This window comes from Lissotriton vulgaris, chromosome 11 (assembly GCF_964263255.1).
Source record: "Lissotriton vulgaris chromosome 11, aLisVul1.2, whole genome shotgun sequence".
Lineage (NCBI taxonomy): Eukaryota > Metazoa > Chordata > Amphibia > Caudata > Salamandridae > Lissotriton > Lissotriton vulgaris.
Window position 1 is genome coordinate 795,289,515 of NC_141699.1, and position 22,126 is coordinate 795,311,640.

General features: G+C 45.8%; 1 protein-coding gene across 3 annotated transcripts in view; it reads right to left on the bottom strand.

Moving 5' to 3' along the window:
- DZIP1L (DAZ interacting zinc finger protein 1 like) overlaps nt 1–22,126 on the bottom strand; it is a 764,020-nt gene that overhangs the window by 79,150 nt on the left and 662,744 nt on the right. For all 3 annotated transcript variants that reach the window (XM_086943917.1, XM_086943918.1, XM_086943919.1), the window contains one exon: nt 7,473–7,632. In XM_086943917.1, the coding sequence (XP_086800043.1) occupies nt 7,473–7,632 (160 nt within the window). The remainder of the gene's footprint in view (nt 1–7,472; nt 7,633–22,126) is intronic.

The window sequence follows — 22,126 nt, forward strand, 5'->3', positions numbered from 1 at the left end:
AACCCCACAGGCGTCTATGGGGTGGCCATTATCTCTATGTAGGCTGCATTCAGCCTACATAGAGAAAATCCAGAGTGACTGGTTTGGTCAGCCCTGGGGCCGACCAAACAGTCAGCGCCCACAACAGTGGGCAAACCACTCCTCCCCTGTCTGAAGCAGGAGTGCCCCCCCCCCGCCCTTCCCCCAACTAAACCCTGCCTTTTGCTTTCTTGCAGTGCAAGAAACAGAAACATAAACTGGTATTTAAAGTAGCAGTGGGGCGATGCTCCTACGCCCACGTGGAGGCGATGCCCCTGATCCCAGTCCCTAAAATTCAAAACTCTTGCTAAGATGGGATGAGCTTCCATCTCAGGCACCGTGCACGGCGCCAAGGAGAAGTGGCGTGCTCAACCACAAAGATGTCTGAGTTACACCCTAGAAGGTCAATAAGAAGCTGCTCCACGTAGCTTTCCCTGTTGCCGATGCTTGTGAACTCGGCCAACCACAAAATTCTCAAAGTTATATAGGCAAAACCTGTCTTCACGATCCACAGCCTTAGTCTGCAGCATAAGAAGCACTTTATCCATCCTTTTCTGGTATTTTGATGCTGTGACCTTTTCGTCCTCTGGCTCTCTTCTCCATATCCAGACTCTAGCATTTTTATCCAACCACTCCGAAATACGGCCTATCCTATAAGATAGATTGTCGATCTTGCCATCTATCTTGGTAAGACTGTGCAGCATAGCAGTTAGGATCTGTCGCACTTCGCTTTCTACCTCCAGGTCGCCATCTTCCCGGTTGGCCTCCAAAGCGGCTTCCCAAACGTCTCGAGCCCTGGGAGACTTTCCCTGATCAAAGTTAAACTTTGGTTGTTATTTGTCTCTTTTGCCCATAATGTTGTGAAGTTTTGATATGTACTTTCACAGAGCTTTCTAGACGTGACAGTGAATTAGGCAGCAGTGCAATTGAGTTTCCCAGAAGTACCACCACGTCCTCTGGGACTTGGACCAGCAATGCACAATCCACCAGAATTGGTAGACCCTTGGGATCGATTCGTCCAGAATACCTGTAACTGGCAAGGGTAATAGCTGAGACGCGCAGGGGCCCGGTAAGCACCTCAGGGCATTCTACGTTCACTGGGGCTCCCTCCTGTCACTCCCCACTCCACTTGCAAAGGACTCCAAAAGCGAAATGAAGATACTTCCAACAGCAGACAGGGCAACTCTGCACAACAGTATCCATGGATACTTGTGCAGACCCATGCCACACAGAATCAGAAAGTACCCAATCCTCTCACCTGCAACAGGTTGATGGAGTCTGGTAAAGGAACACACTGGGGGAGGACCAGCGGTGGCAAAGAGCGAATACCATCTGTGGTAGGTCTCACTCGGCTGGAGTAGCATGCAAGGGCCAGGCACATACCATCGACACATCCACATCTCCTGCTCCTCCATGGAGCAAGGCTTCTGGTTCAGGGTAGGCTATGGACTCCCTCTCCTCCTCCCGGCTACACATATTTTAGAATATAGGGTCTTTGCACCCCTCAGGAAAATCCCGAGCAGTCCCCAAGGGATTTTTACCCAAGAAGTAGCCCAGGAGAGTCTCAGAAGCCGCCTGCAGAGGTCTACTAGTTGCAGCACAGGCCTCTCTATTGCGACATAGAAGCAGTGAGTACCAATGTATTACAGCCATGCCCCCCCGGGGGGGGGGGGGGGTGTAGTGTCAGCGTTCGCTGTAAGAAGGTATGAGGCTGTGGCACATGGGAGGGTGCAGCAGAATGCACAGGTCCAAAAAGCCTCACAACAATCTCCCCCCGAACACAGGAGTAAGATCGAAACATCTGGATCATAATCTAATGTCCCCGTCATGCTGCTGAGGGTGGGGGGTGGGGTTGGGCAATCCTTTGCACATGTTGCAGGTGGGCGTTCGGCTCATTTAGGGAAAACAACAGGGATGACAGCACAGTGACTGTCGACTTTAGGTCTCAGTGCGACAAGCCCGCCTTTAGTCGCCAATCCCTGAAGCACAGGAATACATTTATCACCTGCCTTCTACCAAGCGATGCGGCCACCAAGATCATCTTTGTAAACAACTGAGGGGGAGCGGTGAGGCCAAATGGTAAACCTACAAACTAGAACATTTTCCAACTTCAAAATAAACTACAGGCAGCATATGTGAGAGTACAAGATAGGGACATGAAAGCAGAGTCCTGCAAGTCCAAGGAAACAGTACAGTTTTCCAGATCCAGAACGAAAAGAACCAGGCCAAAGTCAATATCTTGAAGTTGTCCTAGCAAAGGAAGGTGTTCAGAAGTTAAAGGTTGAGGATTGGCACGAGTCCTCCATCTTGTTTGGCTCCCCAAAAATAACAAGACTAGGATCCACAGCCCTTCTATGCTCCCAGAATTCTCTCTATGACCCTTTGTCCAGTAGCAACCAAACATCCTGGTCAAGGATGGGCATGTGATCTGCTGAAGTCTGAACAAAAACAGGTGAATTGTGAAGGGTAGTGGGTGTTAAAGGGAGCACATAACCTGTTGAACAATCTGCAGCACCCACTGATCTGAGGTTATAACACACAGGCAGGCAAAACAACTGATTCTGCTCCTATCAGTCGTGCATATTGATGGCAAGGGGAATCAAGGCATTTTTGCCATGGATAAGACAGGAAGGAGGAACAAACAGACTGTGGGTGCTTAGTGGGGTGTATGGCTGCTACCAAAGCATCCTCTTGAGCCCAAAAGGGTAGTATAGTCTGTAGTATGATTTGCAAGCGGTGCCTCTGGCAACCAGCAAGCCCTCTAGAATATTCTCAGAATTTTTGGTATTATTGATGAAACTGGCACATCCTAGAGAGTAACTCTGAAGGAGACCTAGCACGCCTCTCTTTAAAATGGTTGAGGACAGAATCTGTCTTATTTTCCAAAGAGTTTTCAAAAGGAATATCCATAAGGAGTGCCTGAATGTGACCAGAAAACCCTATGCGTGCATCCAGACATGAGGTCTAATTACATCAATAGTGCCCACGGCGCAGACCACAGAATCCGTTAAGTCCGGGCTGGCTCTCAAGACATTTTACAGCATCCTGTTCTTTTTTTAATTTTCTGAGAGAAGGCATTCCTGAATTCATCAGCAATGCAAGCTAAGATTTCACTGGCCATAACCCAGAAGGAATGTGTGCAGCGCCCCAGAAGGCAGACAGTGCTCAATGTCCTCGGTGCCAAACTTACAGAGAAAACAACTATTTTGCCAAACAGAACAATACTCTTTGACTCAATGTTCGGATGCGGAGAAGGAAATGGACTGAAATTCACCTTGGGGTGGCAGCCTGAACCACAAAGCTATTGGGAATCAGGTGCTCGGTCAAAAAGGACAGATCTCTATGAGTGAGTCTATGATGTAACTCCTGGGCAACCTACTGAAATAGCTGAGTATGCCTTATACAAAGTTGTCATCCAGGTTTTCACTGTGTCCTCATTAAAAGGCAGTAAGAACTCCAAAGTTGCAGGTCCAGGCTGAAAGATTTCCATCAGTAAATTTTGCAATAGTTGATAGTAGGCAACTGTAAGTTTAACACTTCTACTGATCAGCAGACAACTACAGCAAAGGCTGCTCGGTGTGGGACCCCAATGGAAAGTCTATCTGCAGATCTAAGTATAGACTAGCATCAGTGTAAGCAGTGGGATCAAACTGTCTACCTTCTCATTGTCCTCTTCGTTGTGCAAAATATCCAGGACCCCTCAAATGGTGTCAGAATCATACGTAGAACAAGGCTTCAAGCTTACAATATTATTAGCTTTGAGGCAAAGGTTGGTGATCATCCTTAGCTGGAGGCTGAGTCCTTGTAATCTTGAAAGTGAGATACAGTGCTGGGATGGGCTAAATACGGTTCCAGATCAGAAACAGAAGTCTGAGTCGGAGCTGGTGCATGCAGTGCTTGAGTCGGGCTGGTTCTGAGAAAGTGGAATGGATGAGGTCTCCGGCACAGTAGTGGAGGCATGCACCAGCAAGGATCCGACTGGAAGCCCAATGGGGTCAGTTCGCACCCGATACCAAGCAACCCAAGTGAGGGCACCTTTGGCTCCATGGGGTCCAAGGGCACTCCAACAAAACACGTAGTGCACCAGAACCAGCCTCAGAACCCTTGGTGTGCCATATGCTTGACTTCTCCTAGCAGCAGGAGTGGAGGAATGGGGAGGAGTCATGCAGGGGCGTAACAAAAGCCCCCGCAGACACCGCAGGGCGGAGTCCCGGATTTTCTGGGGGCCCCTTCAGCAATCTATGCTAGCCTGAGAGCTCCGGAGTGATCCGTAAGGGGGGCCCTCCATGTACTTTGCAGGAGGGCCCCCTCGAGTTTCGTATGCCACTGGAGTCATGATTGGACTTGGCCGCGCCTTGAGTGGTAGCAGACCAGCACCTTGAAGTGAGAGCAGTTTAGCTTCCTGGAATGTGACCTACTTCACTTTTTGTGTTTGGAAAAATACTACTTGGCCCCTGCTTCCTGATCAGCCTTGGGTGCACCAGGGAGCATTTACTGCATTAACTTGAGTCCTGTCCAGAACCTACACACCACAGGCAGTTAATGTGTGGATCGATCAGTGACTGATACCTGCTTCCTGATGTCATGGCATGGCTGGAAGCCTGTTATTTTTGGACAGGATATTTCCCTAGCACATTATCTTTCAGCAAATATCTGGCCTAGGAAAACACTTCCAAAGTTGGAAGCGGAGCGCCATATCAGCAATAAAACTCAGAGTCGTACCTATATGCAGCTCTGCACCATCACTTCTGGAGGTGGAGTGCGGTCACTCAGAGTCTGAAGGAACCCCCTGCTGGTGCACGGATGCTCTTGCTGTGAAAAAGTTACAGATCCATTCTGGCACCTTGGGTAATGCACAAGATGAGGATTCTGTTAGAAACATCCCTCAGAATTTTATTTTTGGCAAGATCTGGATCACAAATTGGAAACAGTCAAGTTTCCAAGTACCAAAGGATTCGTGGTTACTCTCTGGAGCTTTTGCCTTTAGTCAAGAATAAAAACGTTGCATTAGGTGGGACGGGAATGTCCCCTGCATGTTGTATAATTGTGATCTCCAGCCCGGAGTACCTAGAATCAAAACCAGTTCTGACAGTGCATGCAGAGAATCTACATCCCCTAATTGTATAAAAGTTGGAGCTGCTGGTCCAATTGCTATTCTAGTTCAACGTTATCTTTGTCCAAGGAAGGGGGTGCTCCGCAAAGTGCCCAGAGGAATGGTGTGCAACCAGAGCTGGTGTTTACCTGACAACTAGCTTCCAAGAGGTGAAGGGACATCACCAGAAAACTGACCTGGAATCAAGAGCTCTCTCCTGAAGTGCCTAGAGTCTGACCTCCATATGAGAAGGAGGAAGTGGAGTGCCAATACTGCAAGAGGTGCGGACTACCAGGGCAAGCAGAAGTGCAGAGGGTCCATCTGCCCAGAAAGCCTCAAGAAAGAGTTTCTAGTGTACTTTCATATCAGAGAGTCAACTCTTGCCTGAAGAGGCTACACTGTAGCACTGTCTTGCTCCGGTGCCGCAGTGACCATGCAAGTGACATATACAGTGACACTGTCCTGAAATGTGCCCAAGCGGACTGCACTATTGTGAGAACAGACCAGACTTGTACGGAATAGGCAGCTTCCCCATCGCCATGAGTAGTGTGAGAGGCGCACCTCCGCCATCATAAGTGCCTTCGGCAGCCCCATGACATCTGAGCTCAAATGAATCACTAGTGCCTACAAATGACCAGACGACAATTGTTGCAGGACCCTACCTGCCAACCAGCCTCTGCAGCTGTTGCTTTCACAGACAGGACCGGCGTGCCGATGAAGTCGCAGCTGGGGCATCGTCTTCCCCGAGCGAGAGAAGAGGGACCAAATGGAAGATGCGGGCCCAGACTGTGACAGATGGGAGAAAAGGACTCACATAGGTAAGATTTACATTCTGGGAGTAAGCCCATAAAACTGGTCACACAAACTCTGAACAAGAGGGTGAGCACTGGACCTTCCATACAATAGATAACACAGTTGGGTGAGGGGAAGGGATCTTCAAACCTAGGCACAAAGCCAATACCCCAGTGGATAATGGTACATGCACTTTTTAGTGTGTATTATTTTTTGTGTATCATTTGTTTTTAGAGTGCATTTACTTTCTTTATATAAAAATCAAGTACTCAAGTACTGGGAAGGAAAATCAATTATTGCACTGCTGGTTGATTGCATGGAGTTGAGCATTGATTCCCAGCACTACTTCCCTGAGAGACCTATGATTGCTCGCCATCACTACTACTGAAAGTCAAGTGCCGAAGGGGTTGCACTTGGCCATGTTTGCGGAGCCTTGGTAGGACAGGCCATGGGACATCGGAGGCAAACAACCTCACCACCAACAGCTGAGACCCAGTAGCCTGTTTTCCCCAAAGGGTCCCCAAGTGGGTTCGGACAGCCTCTGTCTTTGAAGAAGTTCGATTCAACACAAACACTTATTTTTCAAACTCGCTGGTCCTCTAACAAAAACAAACAAGATCAGGATTCACTGCCCCATGTAGGTGAAAAAGCGGAGGACGTTTCCAGTAATCAACAAGCATTGACAGACCCAATAGGTCTTGCTTAACCCCTTCGACGCTGATGACGAGCTGGGCTCGTCATGGCGTAGCCCGCTCGCACGCTGATGACGAGCCCAGCTCGTCACGTAAAGTGCGTTTTTGAAAAAGTCAGCGCAGGAGCGGAATTCCGCTAGCGCGCATGCGGTTAATAGACATATTTTCTTTGCCGACCTTTTGTAGCCTGAAGTACAGCACCACAGCTGCTGTACAGCATGGCTATTTAAAACAAAAAGTACAATGACACAGCACCAATGAGGCATGCATGAGTTCAAAACATATGTGCGCACCTACAAATTGATGTGGGGGTCATATGTTCTTTTTCTTTACTCCGAGACGGATTGGTACATAAAAAAGTGTGCTAAAGAGCAGTTTTAAATTGTAGTACAAAAGTAAAACATTTTTAAAGGACAACCAGGTTATAAGAGTGGGCTGAGGCAGGGGTGATGGAGACGCATCACGGTGGGTGGGGAGAGAAGCAGTAGAAGCAAAAGGTAGCAACGTGCATCTCTGTGTGGAGAGAAGTGCACAGAGACGTGACAGCACAACACAAGTGCCTCTGGGGGAGAGAAGAATAAGGGTGAGAGAAAAAGTAACATGGAGGGAAGAGGGGTCACATTGAGGGAATAGCTGGAAACACATGGAATCTCGTAGAGTGTTTAAAGAAAAAAAAAGTAGCCCCTAAAAGCAAGCAGCAGAAACATATAAACCAGACAATCAAAGAGACTGTAAAGAAGTTAAGCTCTATTGGAAAGAAAGCACACGATTGTCAAGGTAGGACAGGAATAAGAAGCAGCTAAACAACAGTGGCAGTAAAACCAACCAATGGTAAGAAATTAACTTGATTAATTTGTAAACAAAGTTAAGGTTCTTACCTGGGGCGAGTCGTAGAAGGAGTGAGAATTCGGGCGGTGTTGGATGGGCTGGGAACTTTACTGCGTGGTGAAGGTTTGGGGCGCTTTTGGGGGTGAGGCTTTAATTTAATATCTTGAACCTTTTCCTCTTTTGGCGTGGGTGGCTGTGACTGACTCCTACCTGCAAAACACAAAATTCAGAGAGCAATCAACCACCACTTCTACTGCAACATGGATAGCACCATTACTAAAAGCATGCGCAGAAGTGCCTAAAATTCTGTGGTTCTGCACGTGAACAACTTGAAGTTGCGCTGGTGGAGACATAAGGAATTAGTGAGGACAAGGGAGAGATCTACAGAGAATTTTCACATTATAGTAGGAGGGCTTCAAAATTGTGTCCTTAAAACATAAAACAGTATAGTGTAAGGGATAAATTGAGACTGGATTACATAAACCAGGCTGTGATTTGAGGTTTGCTTGTGAATATGCAAATGGATCAACACATTATATGGCCAGTGTTTGCAGGTTTCCAAATTGAGGTACCAGGAAATAACTTTAGCTCCATAACCTAGGTCAACAGGTTCCAAGACCAACAACTTAGCTAATAAATCATGTAAGCTTGTCATATACTGGAATAGCAGGTGTTGTTTCAAGCCAATAATAAAGAATATAACTATTAGCCACCTATTATTCCTTCAATATTGAGGAACAACATTTGCAATAGGTTCATATAGAGTTGGATTGGAAAAACGAAACTGTAATACAGAGGTCAATCGGCAAACTAATTTGGGCACTCATCTTTGAATTTGGAATTCTGTTGAGAAATCCCTGAGGTCAAATTGCTAGAAGGGTATGATGAATAAGTGCAGCCATGTGGGGGAAGAAAGGAACAACTTTCTGCTAGTTGAATACATTATGAAAAGAAACTGTGTAATGCACGTTTTTACGGATGCTGTTTTCCCCATTGAAATTGGTATCACTTCATATAATGTAATGACAACAGATGCAATGGTGAATGTGCTTCATTTAATGTAACGAGAACAGATGTAACGGTGAATGTCGGCAAAATGGACAGAGAATCAGGATATAGATGCCAGATAATACCATTAAAATGTTCAGCATAATTGTCAAGAAGTTTGATAGGAAGAGTAAATAATTCAGAAATAAGCACTGGCATATATGGTCAGTGCTTGGCAAGGTAGTATAAAGGTTAATTTTTTTATAGCATGCTTATGCCACAAAAATAAAAGTTTTATGCGGCCAAAAAAAATCTTACATTTATATAACACTAGCTTACCCATCGCACGTTGCTGTGATCTCAGAAGAAAGGAAATTCAAGGAAACTCGTCATGATAACATTAAATTTACATTGTGTCATTGTTATTGAAACTTATTCATTTTATTTTTGAAAAAATTTCTAAGTGTTATGATAACATTAAATTTATATTGTGTCATTGTTATTGAAACTTATTCATTTTATTTTTTTAAAACATTTCTTAGTGTGGCTTGAGCAGTGCGTCCTCGATTGGCTTCCAATCTTGATTCTGGTTGCTCTCCGGTTTCATTTGAGCGGGCTTGGGCAGTGCGTAATCGATCTGTTTCCAATCTTGATTCTCGTTGCTTGTTCGTTTGAGAAGAACCGGCTTAAGCAGTGCGTAGTCGATCGGCTTCCAATCTTGATTCTCTTTGCTCGTTCGTTTGAGAATTACGGGCTTGAGCAGTTTGTATTCGAACAGCTTCTAATCTTGCTTCCCGTTGCTCGTCTGTTTCTGAAGCTCGTAATGCATTTTTCTTTCGTGCTTCTGATGTAGATTGACCAATCGATTTCCGTTTGGGGGTCATAACCGTTGACGATGCTCGCAAATTCGCTGTCTATTTCAGTATTCGAAAGATTATGAGGGCCCTGGGGGGCCGATTTAAAAAGAAAACATTGACAGTAACTTTTGCGGGAGTGTACTCAACAACTTCCCAAAGTTTCATGCCGATCAGATGAATGGTGTAGTAATGCATAAATGACAGACAGACAGACAGACTTTTGTTTTTATATATATATAGATACACTTGTGGGACTGATTTGATAGTGCGGTTTTAAATAATTAATCAACAATGGGGTAACTTATGTAACAGTGTATATAAACAATAGGTTCTTTTGGGGAGAACATTTTTTTTTTACATGTTCATTTTTTGTCATTACCACTGGAGGAAATGCATCCCATTCCTTTACACAAATAAAGGACTACAAACACACCTTGCAGTGCAATTGGTGAAATCAAGTGGTTTACTGAATAGCGGTAAAGACAGAATGACTTCTCAACATAGTTCTAAAATAATAAATTTTTTAACAAAAAAGCCCATCTTCCACAGACAATGTCTGAAGTGTTGACTGTGCAGGTTTATCTTTTCATTGTGATTCAACAGCTTCACTGTCAGTAACTGTTTTCTAGTTTTTTATATTAATGTAGGATATTGAGACTATTCCAACTTGATGAATGTGGTATGCCTAATAGTTCTGATGTGAGATTATCTTAGTGTTTTTTACATTTTTGTTTTGACCAGCTTATTTGCTGTATGGCTTCTTCATCACCCAGAGTCTATCTTAATATGTTCAGTTTGATCGTTTTGACGTGAATAAAAATAATAAATAGGAAATGCAATGTATGTTGATGTTTTGGGATCCAATGCAAATGTATACAATTTGACCTAATTTTGTGCATCTTTATTAATAGTCATTTTTGTGAGCGGAATCTCCACTAGGCTCATATTTGTGACTCATCTGAGCACTTCAGTGAGATGAGTTTTTCTCCGTTATTTAAAGTATTTTGCAGACAGGATAACTATTTCTTTAATGTTCTTTATTCCCCTGTCATCCTGCCTGCGTATTCTTTCCCCAGGGGCCATCTCTTGTTTTGTAATATATAATATAGCCTGTGTAATAGAATATAATATCTTATTATAAAGCATGTGTGAAGATACCAACATGTTTACATTATTGAAACATTTTGCATTGATACTGACTCACCTGGAGACAAACAGAAATTAATAAAATGGGTCACCTGGTAATCTCCTGGATCTTGTATGCAAAATTAAGGTGCTTGTTATAAGGAAGTCCTTTGTGATGAGCAACTCCTATGTGAAAACATGCATCACTCAGTGACTGTGTTCGGTAGAATAAGGAAAGTTATCCCAATAAGTTCTCCATCGACTCACCTCCCAACAAGGGATGAGGCTGTGGAACTTCGAGGCCCTTAAAAGCGCTAGGAATCTATGGGCTCCACCCGCAATCTATGGGCTCTACTGGGTCACCACGGAGCAGCCAATGCACTCATTGCAAATTCCAATTTACAGTGGAAACTGAATCCTAAAAATATATACGTCAGCATCAGTAATGACCCACCTATAAAGATCGTTGGCCAACTTAACATGAAAGTGTAGTCACATCAACTCTCCCCTCCTACTGGGAAAAGACAACCAAATTGTCTAATAATCCACGGGTGAATCTCCGCCCGCTCAGCAATAGATAACAGAGACGCAGCACGCAAGGTAAGCATGCATGCTTACCAGTGTACAAAGTTTCGTCCACCAAGAAGGTGGGTCTGGGGACATCAGTTCATGCCCAGCTCGTTTATCTCGATTAGCTGAGCAATAACTTACCATTTCAAAATACCTGCAGAGTTCATTGTACGTCCAGCTTTCAGGCATCAATACAAAATTAAATATAACTCTTGTGAATAGTTGCTGCTAGAGTGAGATATGGCATCTTATCTAGTGGCAGTTTTGACTCATCATAAAGTAGGGCAGTGGGTCAATATGCCTGCTTCAAAGAAAGCATACTGTGCATATCACAGATCTGCATTGTATGTGGCTAGCTGAGTGAATTACTGCTTTTGACAGACTTTTTTTGGTGTTGTCGCAGTTAATGAGATACAACTCTAATGTAGAATAGTGATCGTTACGAACTGTTGTTAAAGAACCTCATGCAAATTGCATAAAATAGGATGTCAAAGATATCCTTAGAAAGCTATCCAAGTGGTAGCTGTGGAGAGCAGCTTTCAGGCTTAGTGTTGAAGGAATGTTAAGCAGCTTGTTTTACCATAATGCAACCTTATAGTATTGGTTAAATGAAAGGAGAACCACACAGTAGTTATAAAAATACGTATTTATAAATATAACATTATCTAGTACGACACAGTATCTCCTATCCAGAGATAATCACAAAGCACACAATACTTAAGCACAGAAATGACAGCAAATAGCGATAATACACAGTGAGCCCCAGGGGGGACTAAACCATACACTAAGAAAGTGGTATAAGAACCACGACTCGAGTCAAGACAGTGTCGAGAAGATGTAGACTCGCTGGGACCCCAAGGAACTATGCAAGGTGAGTAAGTAGGGACATCATGGAGGGCGGGTGCAGTGTGGGACCACAACCGCGTGCTCCGTACAATTCAATGGGAAAGTCACGGTTAAAGTTTTAGAGTTTAAGGACCCTTCCCAGTAGACTTCGAAGAAACCCCGTGGAAGATAGGGGAATAGAGGGCCACCCCACCACCCACCAAAGGATACAGAGGTACCCACGTTTCCTATCCCAGGGAAGCGGGATGCACAGGTCTGAAGTGGCGTCGGAAACCGCTGTTGAATCCAATGAAGGACGTCGATGAAGAGCAGCTGCTGAAAGGAAGAAAAGTGTCAGTTGGAATCCAACAGTGGATTCTTGTTAAAGAGTACCTGAAAGCAGAGGGGACAGAGTCTGGGTCACTCCGGAGTGACCAGAGGCTAGGTCAACGAATGCCCACAGATAGCGGGTGCTTCAGGTGTGTTGATGGAGTTCTTGACTCTGCAAGTACGGGGACTGGAGACGTCAAAGACGACCAGGAGCTGCATACGAGCTGTCCCATGAAGGATGTCGAGTACTGAGGGGTCAGTGTCAGATGGGAGCACCGACAAGCCTTAGCAACGGCACCCACACAGAAGGTCAAGGATGTGTACGGTTCGGACCAACAAGGTCCAGGAGACTCACCACAGCAAAGGGAGTCAGAGCATGCCTGAAGCAACCAGGGGAGCCAAAGAAAAGCAAAGTTGACCCTCAAGTGGATCTACAGGCAGGAGGCACAGGAGTCGCGAGAGAACCTGGAGCGATTTCACCTAACAACAGCACACGGAGCACTCGGTGTGATGAGGCCATAGTTCTTGGTAGGAAATGGTGCTAGAGGTTGGGGCTACTCGGAGACCAATACACTTGTTTGGGAAACACCAACAAACATATGCACTTGCAAATGTATGCAGTGCACAATGGTTCCTGTATTGGAGCCCCCACAAGGCATAATGACCTCAAACTTGGTGAGAGGGCAGCTCGGACCTCGAGGGACGTAGAACCCCACCTCCTGTGTTGCCGAAGCCTTGGGAGACTGTAGGAGCTCAGGGCCAGCAGACCGTACAGCAGTGTTGCGGTGCCTGCGAATGCAGGGGAATGACTCCTTCACTCCAAGGGAGATATCTTCAGTTGTCCTTGATACTCCACAGGTCCTGCACGGATCCTGTATGGTGCACAGGCAGAGAGGATGCTTTAGACTGAGAGGGAGACGAAGTCGGTCCAAACTAAGTCTAGCGAAGTCCAGAGTGTCCAGACGGTCGAAGTTCAGTGATTTCTGGTTCCGAAACGTTTCCACGTCGAATCTAGGGTCCTACAGCCAGGTAAGCCCTTTTGTACCAACAGGAGAGGGTTGGACAGATTCAGGAGACCCTCCCAGGTGAGGGTTTGGACAGTGGGGAGGTTACACCCATGTCCTTTGTCCAGTTTCCTGCCAGAGCAAGATCCAACGGCTCCCATGACTGGTTTGAACTGGACTATGCACAGGGACACAAAATGTGCCCCTCATGCACACTTTCGGTCACTGGCAAATGCACACATCCAGCCATAATACACTAAATCCTGTGTGGGAGGTGGTCGCATCTTTCTGTGACAAGATGCCTATTGTACTATCTTCCCCTGCTTGAGCTTGACTCAGCAGCAAGATCAGAAATGTGTCTCAGGTTGGCAGCAACCACAGTGTGGTGCCCGGGACTATAAGGCTGGTACCCTGAACACTAGGGACCCAACGAAGCTTGCTTCTGAGGGGTTGAATCATTCCTCCCACACCAGTTACTGGTATGGGGGTATGATTCCAACATGTTTGACACCAAACACAATAGAGTTTGTTTCAGCCGATTTAGGGTTGGTCATCACGCGGTCGCATAATGCCTCTCTATATGTCGTATATGGCTGCCTCACTGACAGCCCGGGAGAATGGACTGCTTAGGCTGCAGGGGTGTTCTGCTCATGCAGTGGCACCCTCTCACTTAGAACCAAGTACCCTGCCTCCTGAACTTTAAAGGCCTTCTAGAGGGGGGACCTATAGGTTGTAAGTGCAGTGACCCTTAGATATAGTAAACCTATATCTGAAGTAAGTGGTGCATGCCCCAACTTACACAGGCTGCAAAGGCAGGCCAGGCCTGCAGGTTCCATTTTGCATGGTCTCTCATGGGTGGCATAATACATGCTTCAGCCCATGGGAGACCTTGCTCTGCCCTATCTGGCACTTAGTAGCCTTGATAGTCAGGCCTGCTTTCAGCAGAGCCTCCAAAACATTCTTCAGGTGGACCAGATGATTCTCCCAGGTGGAGCTAAAGACAGCTATATCATCAAGATATGCTGCACTATAGGCTTCCAGGCCTCTAAGGACTTTATTCACCAGCCCACTAATGCAGTTTTTGGTTTAGCATCCTCAGCTAGTCTACCATTATGGAGCAGAGACCAAGTAACAGTAAGGTCAAATGTGCCCAAGAATTTGGCTGAGGCCATAGTATCAATACGTTCCTCTGTCCTTAGAATTGGAGAGTATCAGTCCTAGTGACTGCATTGAGTTCCCTGTAGTAAACACACAACCCCATCTCTCTTTTACCACCCTGGGTGTGAGGTTTTGGTACCAAGACCACTGGACTAGCCCAAGGGCTATCTGAGGGCTCAATAACTCCCAACTCTAGCATCTTTTGGACCTCAGTCCTGATGCAATCTACGACATGGTCAGGCTGCCTGTAAATCTTATTTTTAACAGGTAGACTCTCACCTGTGTCCACTTTATAGGTAAACCAGATGGTCTGACTAGGAATCAGAGGGAACATGTGCCTATATTGATTGAGGACCTCCCTGCAATCAATCTACTGTTGGTCAGTTAGGCTGCCTGCCAAAGCTAAACCACCAGCTGACCCATCATCAGGGTTCTGAGAGTGGAGATCAGGGAGATGGTCACTCTCTTCTTCCTGTCCCTCATCAGTTGCCATGAGCATGCCCATGCCAGCCCTATCTACAAAAGGTTTGAGCCTGTTCACATGGGGCTCCTAGGAGTGCCAAGGTCTACCAAGTAGGTGACCTCACCTTTCTGCTCAATTATAGTATGGGGTCCACTACATTTGTCTTGGAGAGCTGCTGGGGCCACAGGCCCCTACACCCACACCTTCTGCCCTGGCTGATAAACAGTCAGAACAGTCTTTTGGTCATGCCAAGCTTTCTGTAATTCTTGACTTGCCTCAGGGTTTTTACTGGCCTTCTGCATGTACTCAGCCATTATAGAGCAGAGACCAAGTAACTAGTCCACAATGTCTTGTTTAGGTGGTTTGAGAGGTAACTCCTACACCTCCGTCACCAAACAAAAGGGACCCCTAACTGGATGCCCAAACAGAAGTTCAAAAGGGCTGTAGCCAACCCTCTTCTGTGGGACCTCTCTGTAGGCAAAGAGAAGGCCGGGCAACAGGCCATCCAATTTTTACCTAAGTTTTTCTGGGAGGCCCATGATCACACCCTTGAGGGTTTTGTTGAAACTTTCAACTAACCCATTGCATTGTGGGTGAAAGGGTGTGGTGAACTTATAGTTCACTCCACACTTCTTCCACATTGTAGTGATATAACTAGACATGAAGTTTGTACCTCTGTTTGTTTTCCTAAGGAAACCCATTCTGTAAAAGATTCCCAGGAGGGCCCTGGCCACCATATGGGCTGTGGTAGTTCTAAGGGGTATTCTTTCTGGGTACCTAGTGGCATAGTCCACCACCACTAGTATGTAACTGTGTCCAGATGCTGTAGGAGGGTTCATGGGACCAATTATAGCAATCCCAGCCCTCTCAAAGGGGGCCCCCACCAATGGTCATGGTATGAGGGGGGCCTTTCTGCTACCACCTGACTTACCACTGGCTTGACAGGTGGTCCAGGAGCGACAAAACTCCTTTGTGTCCTCAGACATGTGAGACCTCTGAAAGTGAAGGACAAGCCTGTCCCAAGTCTTGCTTTGTCCTAGTTGTCTTGCTAAGGGAATATTATCTGCCAAGTTAAATAGGAAGCCCCTAAACTTCAGAGGTATGTCCAATCTCCTGGTGGCAACAGGCTTGGGGGCTCTACCCTCTGAGTACAGGAGTAGATCATACCAATAGATTCTGTGGGATCCACTGACACTCCCATCAGCCTCAGCAGCAGCTTGCTGTCTGAGGGGTTCAAGAGAGGGGCAGGTTTGCTGCTCCAAACTCATTTCTGCCCTGGAAGGGCCCTCTGTCCCCAAGAATTCAACCCAATTAGGTTCAAGTTAATCTAAGACAGTTCCTTCACAGGGACTGGGATCATCTCTCTCAAATGCGGATCCTCATACTGAGTCTAGGGGGAAGACACAGCCTTACCCCTCCTGCTCCTTCTCTTGGTAGGCCCTTGATCCATTGTTACAGGATCCAGGGCCTGTTCAGTGTTTGTCAGTTTGGCCTGTGACCTAGTCACAGCAAACACAACTGCAGAGATGTCCAACATTGCTGCATGAGTCCTGGGTTCCGCCTCAGCCCAGGCTGAAGTCTGCAAATCATTGCCAACAAGCATTCCACTGGTAGGTCTGAGCTAACCACTACTTTCTTAGGGCCATTTACCCCTCCCCAGCTGAAATTAACAACTGCCAAGGAATGATCAGCCCTGACATTGTTTGCATTGGTCACTTGGTACATTTCTCCAAGTATGATTTGGTAAGGGGCCACAAGATCTTCTGTCACCATACTGACACTTGCACCTGGGTCCCTGTATGCCATGGCATCCTTACCATAGGCTGCTGTCTGTATTTGCCCATATTACTAGGACTGACAAATAGTGTGGCAATATCCATGCCACCTTCACAGACAAGAACAGCCTGAGCTGAAATTCTGACTAGGCCAGCATCCATCTCAGAGCCCAAGATTAACTCTACTAACCCTGTGTTCCCTGTACCACCACTTGTACTTGTGCTAGGGGGTGCAGTTGCCTTAGGGGCAGTGGTGGTAGGAGGACTTTCTTTGGCTTTTGGACAATCAGCATTGTGAGGGAGTCCCAGGGGCCAGCCCTGCTCATGACAAGAGAACATTGCTGCCTACAATGTGGAGTCCTTACCTTATGCAGGACGAGGATATCTCCGGAACGACGCCGCTAATGGAAGCCTCTCCCCTCCTCCCGCAGAACACCGGAAGAAACCCAGAAGAGGTCGTACATTGGGACGGTGGGACGGGAAGCCACATGATCCAATCAGGAGCGCCGGCAGAAGGTCATGACGGGCAGAAAAAGGGCAGACACAGCACGGAAAGCGCTCCAGCTGAGGAGAATCCAGGACCTGACGACCAAGAGGGCGAGACATAGTCCAGGAGTAACACCGTCACCGGAGAAGGAGAAACCGAAGGAGAAGCCGCCGAGACGTGGAGCGAGGAGTGGTGAGTCCCGGAGGACGTACAAGCCGCCACAACTCAGGAGAGTTGTGGCTCACAGTGGTACGTGAACGGGACCAGGGACTGAGGGGAGCAGAGTGTAACTGAGGGAAGGGGTGGGACACGGGTGTTTAGGCAGAGAGCAGTAGCCCTATAAGAGCCTATACTAAAAAGCACAGCAAGCTCCGCTACATTATTGTGTCAGGTGGTTACAGAACTCGAGCCTTTAGCCTGTTTTTCCCTTCCCCTGCACTTTTCTTAACTTTGTCGTTTTTGAGTCTTCTAAACACCTCCCACAACTTGTCCTCTTTTTATTTTCACGTGGGGGTTTTGGTGACTGTCCCTACACATAAAAAGGAACGTATATTTACTGCTACTTTTCTTTTCTTTGAGTCCCTTCCGGGACCCCAGCAACCATGTAAAAACCCGTAATAGGTTTCTGGAGCCCACCAAGCCCGGTAGAAACCTGTAATAGGTTTCTGGAGCCCACCAAGCCCGGTAGAAACCCGCAATAGGTTTCTGGAGCCCAAAAAGTATGTAGAAACCCGTAATAGGTTTCTTGATCACCACAGAATTGTTGAAATCCGAAGAAAAGCATCAAGCTCCATTCTACTCGTCCCTTCCTTTCTTGCTTTTGAAGCTTTTTTTTCAAGCCAAGAACTGTTTATGCCACTAACCGTGTGTTTCCTAGTCTGGCAATTACTTTAATAAAACCCCAATATTGAACACATACGGCCTCCTCGCTTCTGCTTCCGACCATCCCTCCGACAAGCATCTTTTGCCCAATGGGTCCTTACCTTACACAAGTAACACCCAATGTTTCTTTTTGCGTTTACCTTTGTTGAATTGTGACTACCCCCCAGATGCAAGTTTTTGGGGTCCTGATGAAGACTGTTTTTAATCTTTACCGTTGTCCCCAACTTTATCAGGAATTTTAGAATCTTGCTTCTTTTGGTCACGACCATTGTTCTGGTTATTCTGCTTCACTGTGGTTCAGACCCACTTATCTGCCTTCTTTTCCAGTTCTTGGAAAGAAGTCTGATCAGAGTCAACAGTTATTAATGCAATAACTGATTTTGGCAATTATTCAGGATCTGCTCCCTCATCAAATTGTAGAAAACCCTCATATCATTCACTTTGCTGCCAAGCAACTAGCCTTCCGGAGCCTTAATAGCACTATCCACAAAGTCAACCCAATCCTGATTCTGAGCCTTCTGGGTGTCTTTGAACATAGGGCCAGATGTATAACATTGCATTTTGCAAGTCCATAATAGCGAATTTTACAGATCTGCTATTATGGACTCGCAAAATGCAATGTATGTAAGTTTCGCAAAATAAATTGTGATTCCTACTCATTCCTTGTTTGCGACTCGCAAATTGTGAGTCGCAAGTAAGGAATGGCTTCCCATTCATTCCTATTGGCCTCGAGGCCCTTAGGAATGAATGGGAATTGCATGCGCAATTTGTGAGTACCCAATAGATACTCGCAATTTCAAGGGTGCCAAATGGACACCCTGTTGCACCCCTGAAATATGCATGTGTGCACATGTGGCACACATACATGTATGTACGCCACATGGCACCAAGAAAAATGCAAAAAAGTGAATTTTTCTTTGAATTCGCATATTACCGCCAACTTGAAGATGGTGGTAATTTGTGATTCCTTAAAGCCAGGTCTTATTTCATTTAAGGAATCACTAATTGCGATTCCTTAAATGCATACGCAAAATAGAGAATTGCAATTTTTGTGTTTCCTTATTTTGCGAATGCCTTTTGAGATGATACATCCCAAAAGGCTTTTTCCCGTTCCCAAATGGGCGGATTCGTTTTCGAACTGGAAAAACGCTTGATACATCTGGCTCTTAATCCTATACTATTTAGTGGTTAAGCCAAATCCATCAATGAGAGCACTCTTCAAGATTGAGTAGTTGTCAGCATCCTCTTGTCTAATAGTGAGGAGCTTATCTCTACCTTTCTCAGCAAAGGACAGCCACAAGAAAGCTGCCCATTGCTCTTGAGGGACCCTCTGAACTTTACAGGCCATCTATAAAGCAGTTATCCATTTGTGGATGTCACCGCAAACATGGCAGGGAGGGATAATCTTGCTCAGATCCTATTATCAAAGGAATGTTCCTTAACTCTAGGGACACTGTTGCTGCCACCATGGGACTCAAGTCCCAACTGTTTCTAGCTCTGTGGCTTTTAGGGTCTCTTTATCAAGGGCCAATTCCTCTTGCCTGAGCCTAAGCCTAGCTTTCTCAAGTTCAAGACATTGGTATTCCCTATCATAAGAGTGGTCCCTCTTGCTAGATACAGAGGTCCCTACAGACTGTCCTGAGTGATTAGAATCTGCAGAGGGAGATCTAGATTTCCTTGGCAAACTCTGCACTCTTCCAGGAGGAGTAAAGTGGGGGGGCCTCATGGTCTCCTCTATTCTCCTCTTGAAGATCTGAGTTATTCAGATGGGAACCATCAGGTTCCCCCTGTTCAGGGTTAAAGTCAAGGTCATAAAAGTTTTCACCGCATAACCTGTCTTCATTCCCTTTCCCACCCACTCAGTCCTGTTCATCTGACCCAGGAGTCTTCCTTAGGTCATCTAACAGTAACACCTCTACCAGGCGTTGAGTGTTGGCACTTCTCCCCGTCTTCAACATTCTAGAGGCACACAGGAATTTCAATACCTCGAATAAAGGTTCACTGTATCTAGAAGGCAGAGAGCCACTGGCATCTCCTTTAGCAGACATACTAAGTGTGTTGAGGTGTTGCACCTACCTAACCTAGTGGGAACTAAACGCTCTGAGGTTGGAGAAAGGGTGTGCTAAACCCTTGACTTACCCAACCCTAAGTTCAGTAGAACTTACTTATTCTAAGCTAGTATTATATGTACCTAGGACTAGTGGTTTTTCAGTTCATCAATACAAAGATTTAACAGGTAAAAAAAGCAGGTTTGAATCCCAACCACTGAACACCAATGTGAGAAGTTGGGCTGGTATAAACTGTCCATTAATTAAAGTGGGCACCTTGCACCAGTCATAACAATCCTTATTGTGATTTAAGAGGTCAAAGATAACCTTAGAAGGCTATCCAAGTGGTAGCTGTAGAGAGCAGACTTCAGGCTTAGCCTTGAAGGAATGTTAAGCAGCTTCTTTTACCAGAATGCAACCTTAAAGTATTGGTTAAATGAAAGGAGAATCAGACAGTAGTTGTATTTAATAATATAACACTATCTAGTATGACACAATATCTCCTACCTGGGGATAACCACAAAGCACACAGTACTTAAGCACAGAAATGACAGTAAAATGACAGTAAAAAGCACTAATACACAGTGGGCCCCAGGGGGGGGGGACCAAGCCATATACTAAGAAAGTGGTAAAAGAACCACAACTCGACTCAAGACAGAGTTGAGAGGATGTAGATTCGCTGGGACCCCAAGGAACCACCCAAGGTGAGTAAGTAGGGACCCCACAGAGGATGGGTTCAGTGTAGGAACACAACCGCGTGCTCTGTACAATTCTATGGGAAAGTTGCAGTTGAAGTTTTAGAGTTTAGAGTTTAAGGTCCCTTCCCAGTGGACTTCAAAGAAACCTCGTGGTTCATAGGAGGTTGGATAGCCACCCCACCCCTGGATACCGAGGTACCCAAGTTACCTATCCCAGGGAAGCCAGGTGCATAGGTCTGAAATGGCGGCGGAAACCGCCATCAAAACCAATGGGGAACTTTGAAGAAGAGCTGCTGCTGCAGGGAAGAAAGTGTCAGCTGGAATCCAAAGGTGGATTCTTGTCGATGAGTACCTGAAAGCAGAGAGGACAGAGTCTGGGTCACTCAGGAATGACCAGGGGCTCGGTAGACGAATGCCCACCGATGTTGGGGGCTTCAGGTGCTTTGAGTCTTTGAGTTCTTGACTCTGCAGCTACTGGGACCAGGAACCGTCAAGGACGAATAGGAGCCGGATGGATAAGCTACTTACCTGTAATCCTACTTCTCTTCCAGGGGTATCCTCATCAAAGTCATAAGCACTGAATATTCCCGCCCACGTGCGGGGACCCCAGAAATAAATTAAAAATATATATGTAAATCATATATAAATAGCTCCACATATATGTATGCACAAATATCATTTTTTCTCACACCAATGCAGCCCCAAAAATGAGGCTAAACAATGTAAATACTCATACATGCACTGAATTAGCAATGAAATAAAAACACATTAGGTCAAATAGCCCTTGAACTCTGTGTTTTAATGAGCAAAACACTCAAATTCTGAAAAATGTTAATAAATAGACATCGCTAGCCCACAGATGGACATCGTTCCCACGACTCCCGTAACGCAGATTGCTGCACAGTGAGGCCACCCCGCCCAAAGTGTAGACTATCCGGTATCACAAGCGGTCCCCCGATATCCATTGTGATGTGAGGACCCTATCAATATTCAAAAGAAGTCTTCACAGGCGGGCGCCTAACACTCGACCACCCTTACCCTTGAGGGCCCTTGAATCGCAAATCAGGGCGGTTGTTCAATTGTAATAACTAAATCTGGCAGGCAAATGCTGTAAATATATCAGTCCCCGTTTATTTGAGCATAAGGGATCGAAACGTCGACTATGTATAGTGCTTTCACAACCTAACTATTATGTCGAATCCTGTTGTGTCTGGCACTTATTTGGCATAACTTTATTGTGACACTGATTGAAAAGTGGCCAATATATGCTCATTTTTTGCCTGTTTAACTCTTCTGAATTTTCTTTTGAACTTTTGTTTGTTCTTTTCAGTTTTGGTATGGGACTGTGCCTTGTTATTATTTTGGAACTACATTTCTTACATTGTTGAAAATAAATATCCTGTCCGGCTGGGCAGTGATTGAATATAGTCTCCTATTATGGCCTATATTTTACTCTTTTGTTTGATTTTGGAAAGCTAAGGACCTTTGTCTTCAA